This window comes from Amblyomma maculatum, chromosome 10 (genome assembly GCF_055883805.1).
Source record: "Amblyomma maculatum isolate TAMU_Amacu chromosome 10, ASM5588380v1, whole genome shotgun sequence".
NCBI lineage: Eukaryota > Metazoa > Arthropoda > Arachnida > Ixodida > Ixodidae > Amblyomma > Amblyomma maculatum.
Genome location: NC_139353.1, coordinates 31,605,440 through 31,620,971, shown reverse-complemented (window position 1 = coordinate 31,620,971; position 15,532 = coordinate 31,605,440). Strand labels below are relative to the sequence as shown.

The window sequence follows — 15,532 nt, the reverse complement described above, 5'->3', positions numbered from 1 at the left end:
CTACATTTTCTGCGTGACATGATCACTTTGTCATGATGGCATAACCGACTCAAGTGAACAGTTAACCAAAGTGTTGCGTCTTGTCTTGGAGGAATAAAGAGGGAAGTCACACATGCAGAAGTCAGCACTCGTCGCTAAAGTCGATCCACGTTCACGCTATGCACACATTCACGAGCTAAGTTCGGCGGTAAAGTTCTTCTTCGCCTGAAGAAAGTCAGTTTCCCCGGCTTACGAGGGCGCTGTCTATGATTATCACACATCGTTGATCACCACAGGGTGCAATCTTTACAGGAATATGCCGAGACATTAGAGCTGATATCTCTGCATACAGATTCGATGCATCCCTTCGAGCACCTCGCACACACTCTATAGCTGAAAATCTTGTCGACGTAGTAAACAGGTGCAAAGCAGCTTGAAGTCTTGATTCACAGCCGCTTGGTGAAACAAACACGTCCTTCAGCCCTTATCACGCACCGGGTAACACATCGTGCACGAGACTGTTCCTGAGCAAGGACGCACTAACGCGCACCAGTAGATTCCTCTATATACCACTAGATGTTGAAGTGATCACTTCATCAACGAAGAGCGTCATAGTCAAGGACATAAAGCCCAGCCCAGCAGTGATGAATCATCATGAATACACCAGGGTGAGGTTTAGTAGACAGTGGTGCAAAGATCGTCTCACTTCTGGTCAGTCTGTGCTTTCTGCGCAAGAGATGGCCAGAAATCGGAAATGGCATGAGTCCATGACGCATACAGGTTTTGTAGATGCCTGCAAAAGGAGTTTTTTGTGGTTGCGATGACAGTCGTTCTTCTCGCAGTGTCGGGCCCCACTTCATCGCCAATGGTCGCTCTTTGCATTATATTCCAGGAATTTCTCTCTCAGAGAGTTCTCTTGAGGAGGACGTGGTGGCAAAGAACTTTCTGTTGACTTGAAGATAAGCACTTAACTGTGCCCTCTTCAGAGCACTATGTCGCAGAGGTCTTCGTCCTGTGCCAGGTCTTCGGGCGCTCCTTGCCTTAGTGGCTGAGATCGGACCCCGTGGGCAGCAGTGAAGTCCTGGTCTTCTTCCTCGTCGTCATCGTCCTCTTCATCGTCCTCGCTGAAGTTGCAATCGTCGTCGGTGGCGACCTCTCTCTTGATGGCCGCCGGGGACGCCTCGTGGGCCCGCTGGGGTCACGAGGCGTCCCAGAGGTCCAGTCACCAGGTCCGGCCCTGCAGCTGCAGGTAGGACGGGCACATAGAAGGCATCGTGGCCCCCGGCATGCCCCCGGCTCCGGTCGTTGAGGCGTTGCCCATCATGCTTCCCGGGTTCAGGTCAACAGCCTGACCATATGACGTCATGCCTGTACGACAATCGTGCAACAAATGAAAAATAAATGTGTGCAATGCTTAAGCTCCGAACCTTTCACCTTCCCCACAACTAATTGGCGTACCGGTCTTGCTGCCCAATTCCCCCAAAACATGCCAACCACTAAAATGTGCTTTCCTCCACCGCAAGTGATGTGTGGCACCTCCGGTCCTGTTGCCAGACAGGTTGTGATACTGGCTATGTTTCATATATATATTTGTGCTTTTCTCTTGTAACCGTTTGCTAGTACACTTAAATCTTACTGGTATACTTTCACATTCGTGCACTTTTGGTTTATTAATCCTGCTTATTTTTTTACCTTACCATGTGCAATGCGAACAACGATTCAGAAAGACGGCGAAGAGCTCACCGTTAATGCCCAATGGGCTGGAACTGCTTTGTGGTCCTCCACACATGACTCTGGCCCCGGGTGAGCTGTCCACCAAGCAAGACCGGTGATGGTGGTGCTGGTGATGGTGCAGGCCTCCGCCGGTTCCAAGGCCGCTTCCATTGCCGCCGCTTCTTTGAGAAGAGGACTGGTGGTGGCTGGCACCCACCCCGACTGAGGACGTCGAGCCTGTGGACGAGAGCAAGTCTCCCACGGCGTCCTCTTCTCCAGATGAACTGCCGCAGGGCTTGCCATCTTTCACTAATACCGGCACAGCCACCTGCCATTGAAGAGACGAAAAATTAGGCTGAGGCTGAAGCATACAGGCAGCAAGAAACATAGCCTCAATACTGGTACTGAGTTGGCAATGCCGGACTGTACACATGACCAGTTCATTTCCAACTCACTCCGATATTAGAACAATGATTTGTGCTGTACTTGGTTGCCAAAGACGTTCCGGCCTATCCAAAGACGCCAATAAGCGCTGATCTTAAATTACCAGTTGCATAGTTTGGGCTTTCGAGGCATCTGAATAGTTATCACTGCAGGCATTCCTGGAGCTGTTAATCCATGAACCAGACGATTCATCGTGACCCGAAGTATGCAGAACAATGCACAGAGGGGTGGCCTCAAGTGTTATCGTATATGCGTACGCGGATTCAGAAAATGTTTTTGAACATATATATATATATATATATATATATATATATATATATATATATATATATATATATGCCCTGCCCTGGTAGTATGGAACATCAACAAATTCCGGACAGCGTTCAAAGCATCAAGATGCTTAATCAATATTGGTACAACACAGCAGGTCTTTTCCTTTAGGTATGTTCCATGCCATATCGTCCTCAGCGAAGGATGGTAAGCCGTGTCTAGTGCTAGCAGGGTTGTGGCATCGCTTGGGCCAGTGACTAACAAGAAAAAAAAAAATGAAATATGACTGTTGTATATGTTTGGGGAATTATCAGGTGCAGTATAGACGTGATCGAGTTGCGAATAATTAGCCCTGTATCATCTGATCTGCTAGCCGTCGTTGGTAGAGCGACTGCCATGGGAAGGCGGTGGTTCCGGGTTCAAACTCCGAACCAGGAAAAGGTTTCATTCACTCACCAAGATTCTGTTGAAGCTGTTCAGCTCTTCTATGAAGCTGTACGGGTGCGACTGAGTGTATGTCAAGGACTGGTTGCTTTGTCATTGTGAAGTATAATCGTTATGCATAACCGTCTTTGCACCCTGGCTCAGGTCCGATATTGATTAACAGGAATGAATAAGTGTTACTATGCCCAGGCTTGAAGATCGACGCCATCGGGCCGCAGTGCATGACGATCTCTGCATACACAGCAAAGCAGTGTTTTTCTTTTTATTTTATTTGATACTGCCCATAGAGATTTTTTACCGCTTTTATCGATGCGGCTCATTACGAATGCATGGAAACCCTCGGCAGCTGCTCTTCCTAATGGAGTCAGGATCGACGCTCATCCATACCTTTCGCGGCGAATGTGATCCCTGGTGCGCGGCCGAAGCTGCCCCTCCGCCAACGCTGTTGCTGCTCCCGTGTTGCTGCAGTTGTTGCTCAGCCATGGCCTTCTCCTTGGCCTGGCGCTTGCATTTGTAGCGGTGGTTTTGGAACCATATTTTAACCTGTTCGGGACATGGGATAAATAAGGACGCGATGAAAAGTATTACAACCCTATGGAGGAAAAAGGTGCATATTTCGCATTGTTCGGCGATTTATGCATCAGCACTCAAGGCTTGATTGTTATAGAGGCCTTACGAACAACGAATGATCTCGCTATCGATTCGGGTCGCAACAAAACCTTGCACTCTTGGGTGCCTGGAAGAATAAAGAAGTCCTTTTGGAATATGCTGATAATTTTACTTGTTTTCTTCTTGCTTTACCTCTCAAGTTACGTAACTCAGACAGTAGCAGATCACTACTGCGTTGTCCGTTTATACCACAAGTCACCCCTTCCTTGTATATCACTTTTGATTGTGAGGAAATGTAGAATGTACTGTTATGAATGTGCAGTCACCTAAATTTCTGATGAGTATCGAACTCTTGATTTCAATGCGCAGGACCGCGGTCCTCCCTAAGTTGTTGACTGCCATCAAAAGCTAATAGGGTAGATTTTTAAAGATAAATAGCAGGCAAGTAAAACCGTCCTGAGGTCATATAGATACGGATATGGTTATTGTTACAATACAATCTTATGATATGTAGAAAGTAGTGTTCATAAGCAATTAAAAAGTGGCGGACCAGCTGGCTTTCTGAGCTAATTATTTTCTCATCGTGAACCGATTCCAGCCGAAAGTACAGAATTTCACGGCATTTGCTGTTTAGATGTTCTGAAGCCATAAGGCTACATTCATGGAGCCATAATGCTTGCATCTAAAGACATGATTTATGGCTTTCATCTTGTGGCTTGCAAGCCTTATGGCTTGCGTCTGAAGCCTTATGAATTCAGATGCAACGATCCTGCGTATGTGTATGAAACTGCACAACGATGCGCTTGCGAGGATACATTTTTACATTCTTCTTCTCGGTCAGCTTACCGACCTCTAAACACAGGTGTTCTGCATACCTATATCGCGCTTAGCGCCAGAATGAATTAGGCTATTACCAAGGATTTGTGTCAAAATTCCAGCCTCCCTCGTTCCAATAGAGATACTGGCATAGCACACAGCGCAACGAACTACTTTGTTCATACCTGCGTCGGTGTGAGGTGGATGAGACTAGCCAGGTGCTCCCTCTCGGGTGCGGACAGGTATTTCTGCTGCTTGAACCGCCGCTCGAGCTCATACACCTGCGCCTGAAAACGAATCCAATGTGGCAGCACGCACAACAAACAAACAAAATCCCAAATGAAAGTTGTAGTGCAAATAACAGCTGGTCCAACATGCAAAGGTGGCGAGAAACCAGACAGAGAAATGTCAGGCTGTCCCACCTCTTAGCATGAAAGGGCCCAACGCCCGCCTGGGAGTGGAAACAGGAAGTGCAGCAAATGAAGATGCAGAGTATAAACAGAACTTACCGAGGAGGAGCGGATAGATTTACCAATAATTAAATCAATATATTGTCTCATTATCATCATATAAGCTTACGGTGTGCAGATGCATGCCTTGGTGATAATTCTTTTTTTTTTTATTGGGAACTGTATTGCGATGACAAGAAATATGCGCATACACTGTTTGAACCGATAGCTATAGCTAGTGGCCGGTCCAATACAAAAATTGCTTGTAGTTACTTGTTTTTACTGTAATTGCTGTAATTAACTTGCAGCTGACTTCAAATTAACCTTGTCGTTTGCCAGCAGTTCCAGCCCTTTCCCCTCAGACTCCTTAAATTCATCCACCCATTTGACCCTCTGGCGCCTCCGCTACTTTTGCCAAACCTTGAATCCCGTTACCGTGTGGAAAGAACTCTACGATTATTTCATTCGAAACAGTATACATTTCTGGGTGTGAAATCGTGATATTCGAATAGCATATTACATTATGGGCGCGCATTCCCTGATCCTCATTCGAAGGCGGATTAAAGGGCGGAATTTTAGCATCATGAACCACAATTTATATGTGCATGCATACGTCCAACCTGATGCTTTTCTCTGCACCGCGATAAATACTCAAAATTGTTAGCAATATTAACATGATCTCCAGTCACGAACGTAAAGTCCGCAGCTAAAGATTGCCGGGCGCATGTGCAGAGGAACATTATTATAATTATTGCGCAACCTCGCAATCCGGTCGTCTACTGCTCGATGTCAGCGCACGTTAAAGAACCCCAGGTGGTTGAAATTTTCGGAGTCCTCCACTACGGCGTCTCTCATAGCCTGAGTCGCTTTTGGACGTTAAACCCCAAAACCAAAACCAAACCGTCTACTGCTGACACCAGCGAATCGAGCATGCACGGAAAGGTGTTTCTGCATAACTATATAAATTTTTTTACTCTTTTTTCGCACTCGAGCTTTCCTTCGAATTTTGCCGCTGACTATGCATTATTCATGGACAATATGAATGACGCATCAAACAGGTCTGCCGACAGGCACATAGGCAATTTTAGCGCAATGTGTGTTTAGTAATAGTAACAGTGTAGTCTTTGTAGGCAATAGTGTGCCTTAACCTCTGGGCAACCGACGAATCTGCACTGCCTGTAGCAGTAAAATCGTTTAAGATGAACGCTTTCGGTTCAGCCAAAGAATGCCTGTAGATACGTATTTCTGTTCGTCACCCTGTAGCCAAGGGGCGGCTGCGTACGGCTATTTTGTGTAGGTGTTTATAAATATAAGCTCACTATATTCCCAAGTTAAGCCAACACCCTCGCAATGATACACGCAGCTTGCTTTGAAGACATATAATGGAGAAATAATTGTGCCCTATAAAACAGTGCACCTCGAAATGTAGGGAAGAGAGATGCTTTAGTAAGACACTTAGCGGGGAAGGTTGGTGCATAGCTGTCAAAAAATGCATAGCGCAAGTCCTGTCCTATCTTGTCTGTGTGTTGTCTCTGTTGCGCTTAAATTTTTGGTAGGGAAGAGGATCCTTCTAACTTCAAAGATACTTAGAACTGCAAGGGCGCCGTAAGTGTCCGATTACCCAGCTCGAATGCAAAGGCCTGAAGGCTTTTGACCGGAGGTGAAAATATATTCTTTTGAGGCCTGAGGAGAAACATATACTATTTTTTTATCCCTCTTGAATATATATTCTTCAAGCCTGATGTTTATCTTAAAATGTGAAGGCAGTAATTTTGTATATATACGTTTAGCGGTTCCTTCTCCATGGCCTCTGTTCGCCCCCTGTACTCTGGGCGCCTCATAAGCATTATGAGTGACGCATAGAAAGGAGAAAGTGTAAGGGCTTTCTTGAGTTGCATGAAAGGCAAGTATGGATGCAGATAGCAGCGTATTACCTGAGTGAAGAGTACGCGCCTCTTCCGGCGCTGTCCCAGGGGAAACTGCATTCCCGCGGCCGCGGCTGCGGCGGCGCAGGCAGCAGCGGCGGCTGCGGCCGCGGCTGACTTGCCCATAGAGTCCGCGCCCGATCCAGGGCCTCCGCAGGCTGCGCTAAGCGCAGGACCCAGCTGGGCACCCGCACCGGCCCCCGCTGGACCGCCCATGAGCCTGGAGACTGCACACAGCAGTTCCAGTGAACGGTTAGGAAGGCAGGGGTGATTCTCTGCTCGACCATTTATTTAAACTTCAGCAAGATATGTGACGCAATGACGGAACTGCGACTGCACTTGGAGGACCATTAAGAAATGGCTGCCAATTGTGCGCAGTGGTGTAGGTCTATACAAGGACAATGCAGTCACCGAAGCAGCCCAAACCACGGACCCAATATTGGCACTGTGTTGGAAAGGCACTGATGCCCCTACGTAGGCCCGGAAATCGCCAATATTGCCCAAATGTTGGGTCCGTGGTTCGTGATGCCTGGGCAAGGGCAAGCAAGTGCTAATGAAGATTCATCGGTCAGTGAGAATTACTGCCCTTATAAAAATGGGAACATCCTTTGAGTTCAATGTGAACTCAAAAAAGTCAGAAGGAAGCAACTTCCTCTGAACTGAGAATTGGCTACTGATTTTGAATTCACAGTGAATTAACTTTCTCTGACCATCCTGTGAATTTCCTGTGAATTTCCTTTGAGCTCCCAGGGAACAGACCGTTGTCAGTTTGAGTTGAGTTCACAGGCAGTGGCCAATTATTGGTTCAAAGGAAGTTCGAAGGAATGATGACTATGGGATATTTGGTGGATGTTCGAAGGAAGTAGGTTCAGACTGAAACATTTGTTTGTATGAGCTTATATTTATTTGAATAGATGTACTTCCTCTGTTTAGGCCTTGCAATTAGGCCTGCTTTCGAAGACCCTGCGACAAAAAATTGGATCACTGTCCACAATCCCAGTGCAAACTTGCGCAACTGCCGGTGACCACCTTGGCTAGTACTCCATTCAGCAAGCAGGTGTAGGCTGCAAAAAGAAAAAAAAAACATTAGAAGCATGACTGCAATGAACAAGCTAGAGTCCATCCAGCCTTCCTTAGCTTTTGTAAATTAAATATACAGAGCACGGACAGTGTGAGCGCCATGCAGGCACCACAGCATTATGCATTAAGGCAAGCATTATGGCCCTGACCATCAATGAAAAGTCAGCTGTTTGGACAATATTTCAGAATGCTCTTGCATCACATGTACAGGCTATGAGCTCGAGGACTTACAGATAACAGCATCCAATTTTGGGCAGCCCAGTGCCTTTTTTGGAGCTTGTTCCTTGCGGGCATTGCAGACACGGCCATAGAGTGAGCTTTCTTCCAGTTCTTTGGGTGAGAACACAACCCGCACAAAGTTACACGCAAACTTTGTTGCTTGATTGCCCGCACTGAGTTTCATGCGGTCAATCAACTGCTGATTTACCATAATATTGCTGCCAATGTGCACCTGCAAGAACAAAAAGCAAATATTAGTACTATGACCAGTATTGTAACATACAACAATATTCCTTGATATGCAATAAGAAAATGAAGGGGCTTACAAACAACAAAAAACTTAGACCAGCTTAAAAACATTCAAAGAAACCCCAAAATGCATAATTAAGGTCATTTGTTTGCAAGTAAAAATACACATTCAAGAAGCCGTACTTTAACATGTACAACAATGAAGGCATACAAAAACTATTGGATGTTTTTGACACCTTCCCGAGCGGTGTTTTGATCTAATTTTGAATCAGGCCAAACATCTTTTAACATTTTTATTAGTGTAACCTGACAATTGTGTAATATGTATTTAAAGTAACTAGCCAAAAAGAGGGCACATAATGCCCCGCAAAGGATTGAGCGCTAATAGTGCATTGCTATAGCAGAAGAAAAAACAAGAAATAAGAGATTTTTTAACGACCTAATTTATGCTTGCATTTCAACAATAAAAAAAAAAATCAGATTTTAAGTCAGAAAATAAAGGGATTTACTCATCATTAACATTGCAAAGGCCATTAAAAGCCAGTTTAGACAGAGCACAGTGCCCACATTGTCACCTCCTGTTTAAAAATACTAACATCCTTTTCGTACATCAGAAGCTCAACCAATTAAAAAAACTGCCAATGAAGGTTTAGCAAAAGCATGCACTCCCTGCTCTGTATGTGCTACTTTGAGGCAACATTTAGTTTCCAGCTTGCACAGGTAGCTTTCATAATTTAACCCCTCAAGCGCTTTGGACAAGCAGCTCGTCCTTGCAAAGATGCCCTCAAGCCATTTTGGACGAGTGCTTGTCCTTGCAGGATAGATCCTCACCCTGAGAGTTTTAGGTGAGTACAGTGCTCCTCTGTGGCTTAGGTCATGCGCCATTTGACAGATGGCACCACTGACCCGTTAACTGCTTTTTGTTCTACCGCTTGAAGGCCTTTTAAGCAGCCTTAATGAGAAAAATGGTGCCTGGTAGAGGCAACGCATGCACTGTTGGCCCGTCATCGCGGGAAAGAAGCTTTTCTTCGTTGCCATCCTCGCCATCCGAAGATGGCTCAGACACCAATTTTTGCATTGTTATGGGAAGTGAAGACGACAGTGATGACATGAGTAGTTCTTCCGACGAAGATGATGACAGCTCAGACGATACTATTGCGAGTTCTGTGTCAGTGGATGAAAATTGACAACATTCCGATGAAACCCCCTGGGCTTCCATTCTTGGTCGTCCCTTGTAAAACATTTCCAGTTACCTCGCTATATGTTACTCGACTAGATTGCTGCTTATTGGCGGGCAGTTGATTTTTCACGTAATGAGCAATAAACTTCACTGCGCTCATTTGAATTAGTTTCTGGTTCAAATATTTTTGTCTCAGATACCTCCTTTTTTATTACACTACCAATAGAAACCAGCAGTAAAAATAAAAACTAAAGGGACACTTAAGCTCCGCCTTTAAGGGTATGATGCGACCAGTGTAGGCTACCACCAAACATATAAAGCCCTGCTTTAACCAAGCTGTATCAACATGTCTGCGTAGCCTAGGTGTAGCAAGCCTGACTCAGCATTGAAGAGCACTGGAATGTTGATTTGTATTTCACCTTCCTACCTCAAATGAACGACTGGAGTTAGCAGCTCCTCCTAACTTTTGGATATCATGTGGTCTCGTTAAGCCACACAAATCATCGAAGAATGTGTGTTCGGCCATGCCACTTGCCAGCGCCATGCTCTTGATGTTTCACTCACAACACAGACAACAAATTTTCATGTAATGGGGCCTTTAACGATATCGTAATTTTAAGCAATTTTAGCTAGAAATCTCGAAATAATAGTGCTCAAGGGGTTAAAGTGAAATTGAACTATTGTTGGATCAGCTTAAGAAGCCACAACTCCTTCTCAAAGGAGACCCTCCTGGCAATACCATGGTGGTTAATTGCCTTTGACTTGCCAGAGTGACATTGCAGGTGGCTGTCAGGTGCAAGTGGATTATATGAACATTAGCTTGAATACCATGATGACTGGCCCAAGTCGCTAAAATGACTGATTAGAGGAGCACCAGCTGCGTCATTCGAGTTGTAGTGCAAAAAGATGGCCTTCCGAGATCGATAACCTAAGAAATTGCTGAATATTAAACAAGCTAATGGAAATCTCTTTTCTGATGAAAAGGGCTTTGCTATAGCCCAAGCGAAGTATGCTCAACAGGAAGCGTAAACAAAAGTAACCTTGCACTTCCGATCACTACAGCTTTCACAAAAACTCTTCCAAATCAATATACACACGAATGAAGTAAGTCACTAAAATGAAAGGAAGCAGTTGGGATTTTTTTTCATGGTTGTTTTGACGAATTTAAGAAAATAGCACTGTCTGTCTTTTGTCGTTTCTATCAAATTGACATTCATTTAAAAATATCATTATGCTACTAATTATGCAGTCTGTGAGCCCAGCCTCATAAACAGCATCCCAGCCAGGGCAGCCGCTTTTCAGTGGAGCCGAAACGCAAGGTGCCCGTGTGCTCTGTGTTGTCGGTGCACGTTAAAGCACCCCAGGTGGTTGAAATTTCCAGAGCCTTGCACTACAGTATCTCTCATAGCCTGAGTCGCTTTGGACATTAAACCCTAAGAGCCAACACATCATAAAGAGCATTGCTTCTTGCCTATCTCTGAATTCAGTGACTGCTGACTTCATTCACATGGATAATGAGCTCCTCGTTTCCCTATCCCTGCACACTTCTCAATGGAAGTGCATGACTTGTGGCAGTGCTATCATAAAGCTAGAACCAAGTTCTTGTGTGACCCTTAAAAAGTTTCATCGAGAAAGGCAGTAATGAGCACAACCATGCAGACACTAGACTAAAGCAACTAACCTGAGCCTCGGTTGGCAGCACAACTGCTTGTGTTGTACACGCAGCATTATTAACGGATTCCGTCAGCTGATTGACCAGCTCAGTAACATCTGAAAAAAACAAAAAAGGAAAGTTGGAACAAAACATACTATTTCATCACTAGCAGCAGCAGCCCATGTAACATTCACCACAGGAGAAAAGCCTTTTCTTTGCCCTTGACTGCATGACCAACCCTTTTCTGTCACCAAATGCGCCATTCAAAATTTAGCTGCTAGACACTGGCATCACCCATGCACTCAAGGCGCCCTATCAGCGGTACATAATCTAGGGGATGCTGATAGCAATTGATGAAGCCAATGCTGACATCCCACTTCTGATCTCTTTGTTCGCTGTGGAAATGCCTGGATTGAATTAACTGCGGAGGACGTTGTAACTACAGTGCAACTGACGGGTGCTGCTATTGCTTAGAATGAATTCATGGGTGCGAATGATGATGCCGAGATAGCTGTGAGCGCTTTAACAGAAGTTAGTCAGATCACATCCCTGAAACAGTTTGTCGGTAGCAAGGGCATTGAAGAGGTCAGCATGCAATATACATGTATGGCGGCAGCAATACGCCATACATTTGGACAAAGGCTGACACTCGAGTGTGTAGCTGATACTCGATAGCCCATGCTTCACCTATCTTGTGTCTGTCTTTCGTGTCGACATTTGCTAACATGGTGTAATGACTGAGTTAAGTTAGGCAGATTGCTGAGCCAGGTGCCGAGCTTGGACAAGCATAAATTTCCTGTTGTGAAAAAAAAAAAAAAAAACACCACCTAAGTGACCAAAATGGCACAGGAAAATGAAGCGCATGCCATAAGGATTCCAAGGTCCAAGACAGGACGAGGCCACATATGATAATTTCATACAAATTTAGATTTTTTGCTGTCCCTCCTGCGCTCATTCTAGATGCACCTCATCATTTTCAGGAGACTCTGAGGTTAAAATCTGAGGGAATCAAGGGTTCCATTCAGATACGCCGTCCACAGTAATGCAAGAGCACCACAGACCTGCCGCAGCCATCTGGCTACAACTTATACCCCGTGAATGTGTTTGAACCTAATGCAGCTCTCCGGGTTCACTGGAGCGTTGTTGTCACCGACCACTCCAGAACAGAAAGGAACCCAATCCTGCGCCCGTTTTTCGGCCTCGGCTTGAGCAGCACAAATCAGCACAGGTGCTCACCTTGAGTGGCATTTGTTTACCATGCATTTTCATGCAGCTATCACATACGACAACAGGCTCAATCTCAGATGCATGCCGATCCCAAGCAATGACATGTGACACGCAAGTCACTGTAACACAAAGCATGCTTGCAGAGCAGGAGTGGCAGCAGTTCATCTGCTACGTGCACTGCAAGAATGATGGTTGGTGGCGTCATGCAGCAGTGCCACGGTGTAGCTGAGCACTACTGTACACCACCTATAATGTGTCGCAAAGACAACTACAGGAGGAACACCAATCCTAATCCTCAGTGTAGGGGGAACCTTATTGCAGCAACATAATCTTACTGGTGCTTTTACTAGGACGTGCTACAGACCAAGAGGTCTTATTCATTTAAGAGTTAGCACTTGAATTTGTTATGCTTTACGTAGCATCTGGTGACACAGCAAATAATTTCAGTCTCATGGCAATGGAGATCAGCATTCCAATGGCTTCAGAAAAAAGCGATCACATACCAAGCATCTGACGTGCTTCATCTCTTGCGGCCTTATATTTCTTCATTCTTTTTTTTTTGCAGACCCCACTTCATCCTCAAGCTCCAGGACTCTCTTTTTTGCATCTGTTGGCTTAGACATTTTGTCACAGCTGCAGCTTTCCTGCAAAACGACATGTGGCAAGGTCTATTCACTAAATTGTATTTGCACTCAAATGCATCATACAAAAATTATTCAGTATAACGCATTGTGCAGATATCTGGTTCCACACATGAGATTAGCAAAATAGTGACCAAATGAAGACCACTGACAAGAGAAACGTAGCATGGACACTGTTTAGGGTTCAAAGCAACACTTCTTAGTAGGAACGTTAGCCCTTGAGCAAACCTTGGCACATAAAAGGACATGGTAATGTTTAACTGCGAGCTGACACCATCCAGCATCACTACTGCTCAAGTGGGCATTCTGCCCACTTGAGCAGTAGTGGACAAAACAAAGGATGCATTTCCAGAAAAACAGTTTGAGCTCCCACGCATACCGTAAAACATAGCCACTCTGCTTTATGGTAGGTTCATGGTGTTTTATGTCCCAAAACGACTTAAGCTATAGCGATGAGGGATGCCGTAGTGGTGGGCTCACCTGGGTTTTTTTAATGTGCAAATGACATCATACAGTACACAGTCAACTTGCATTTCACCTCCACTGAAATGCGGCCATGAATGCTGGGATTGTACCCATGTACAGTCGTGAGCTTTATGAAAGGGAGCATGCGATCCCGTGGCAGATAGCCTCATCCAGAAGTAGTGGCAAAGTGCAACGGCAGCATTGAAAATGAAGTGGAGAGAGCGGTGCCCTTCCACCTGTTGGCCGTACCCCATGCACTGGGAGCAACTTTTACATTGGCAGCTAAAAATCATTGCAGCATTATGCTGTTGGTAACTGATATCACTGCTTGCTTTGCTATGCTCTGACCTAGCAACCCAGCGTAGGCTGGTAACTCAGGCAAAAGCGGCAGCCCAGGCCACTGGAGTTTTAGAATGGAGACTCCACACACTGCCTCCCCACCACACACACTTTTTTTTTCCCTTTTTTTTAAATAAAGTTTTCTCACTCTGCGCGAAATCTGAGGAATGGCTGGTAGCGAAGAAAGGAAGCATGTTTGACGCTTCAATAAAAAGAAACAAACAAATGAATATGAAAGTAAATGAATGCGACAACACGTTAGGCGCTTTTATCTGCTTAAACTTCAGTCGCCTGCAGCTGTGAAAGCGTCCGTTTCGCTGCTACACTACCAATTGTCTCGGAACGAGCATCCTGAGCATCTTTAAAACTTGTTCTAAATCAGCTTCAATAATCAAGGAGCTGCCATTCTCCATGCCGCACCATTCCGAGACGACGATGCGGGCAAGGTGTTTTTTTTTTTTTTTTTTTTTTTTTTTTTTTTTTTTTTTTAGAGCCCAAATTGGGAAGCCTACTCCTGTTATCACGAAACACCGAGAATTGCCATTTGCTGTGTAAACAGGGAGAATCAGGTCCACGTAACGACAGCAGCCGCGCTTATTCTACTTCTTATTTCCGCAAATTCAGTTCATTATGCATTTTTGTTTTAATTTCACGCAATTCCCGGAATCAACTGTCTACCTCTTTCACCATGTGCACTACTGTCACCTGCCGGTTAACACAATGCGGTCGTAATGCGGGCATGTAAACGACTTCGCGACACGACTCACCGCGAGTAGCAAAGGAAGGTGTTTCACAGGTAAACATTATTAAGACACGAATACGAAAAGAGACAAGAGACGTTTGACTACTTACCCACTCCGAGAATGAACGTAGGAGAGTACGACCCCTCCTTCCACTGGGCATGTAGTACTCCCTGGTTTGGAATAATCTTCCAGTATTTTGGATTATCCATCAGTTTCGCCTGCAGTTCTTTTGATTGCAGGTTTCTTACAGGGTAGCGGTCGCCCATTTAACCAAGACATGATCGGCCATTTGCACTACTCACGCTAAGAAAACACGACGAATACAACGAACGCGAACAATCAACTTCCTGCGGTCATGAAACACATAGTGAAGCATGCCGCCGGCTGTTTTCACGAAAACGATAGCGCTAGAGTCTCAAGCGCCATTGAAAACTTTTAAATGCATTTTTGCAAACTTCACAAACTTTCAAAATAAAACTTATAATTTATAAACAACCTTAAACGTTTGTTTTTTTTAGTAGTAATATGTGATGCGTAACAAAACACAAAATAATTTAGGCAAATTATTGCCACAACCAGCTGCAGCGCCCTTTTTTTTTGCTGCGGAATTCTTGTGGTGCATGTCAATCTTCATTGGTTTTACGGTTTTACTCGCCGTGAGAACGTTGGTTTTACTGGCAGTATTCGTAACCTCGGCTGCGGGGGCTTCTGTGCGTGGTGGTACCGACGTACCGACGTCGCTGACGTATTAATTGCTGGTCTTTAAACTGTGATAGGAGGTAAACGAGCTTGACTTTCGTGAACAATGTGACATCCGGTACTAGGCACATCGTGAAGTGCATTTAACTGCAGGCTTTTGAAGCCGTTATCGATGGTGCTGCGGTAACCGCCTACCCGTCGAACGCACTGGAAATGCCACCACGGTAAAAGCGTACTTGCGCGACGTCAACGTCGCGCCGTACCGAAGTGCACTAAATCACGACGGAAGCAGGCCGTGCTTGCTAACAGCGTCGCCCTTGGCGTCGCTGCGAGCCAAGAGTTGCCAGGCTGCAATGCCGACGCAAATACTGACGAACCCTGCCAGCC

The 15,532-nt window shown here is 45.3% G+C and overlaps 1 protein-coding gene and 1 long non-coding RNA gene across 2 annotated transcripts in view; both read right to left on the bottom strand.

The window, feature by feature from the left end:
* Positions 1-1,201: 1,201 nt before the first annotated feature.
* Positions 1,202-15,532, bottom strand: part of LOC146176063 (homeobox protein Nkx-2.1-like) — a 38,666-nt gene continuing 24,335 nt past the window's right edge. The window contains exons 2-6 of the mRNA XM_084582388.1: positions 6,659-6,876; positions 4,461-4,562; positions 3,238-3,393; positions 1,723-2,020; positions 1,202-1,347 (exon numbers count right to left, since the gene is read on the bottom strand). Coding sequence (XP_084438514.1) covers positions 1,202-1,347; positions 1,723-2,020; positions 3,238-3,393; positions 4,461-4,562; positions 6,659-6,876 — 920 coding nt within the window. The remainder of the gene's footprint in view (positions 1,348-1,722; positions 2,021-3,237; positions 3,394-4,460; positions 4,563-6,658; positions 6,877-15,532) is intronic.
* Positions 7,531-14,789, bottom strand: LOC146176064 (uncharacterized). Its single transcript, XR_014701491.1, has 6 exons — positions 14,556-14,789; positions 12,762-12,902; positions 11,059-11,147; positions 8,157-8,180; positions 7,961-8,059; positions 7,531-7,713 (listed from the first exon to the last, which is right to left on the bottom strand). It is a non-coding gene; the product is annotated as an uncharacterized LOC146176064 (long non-coding RNA).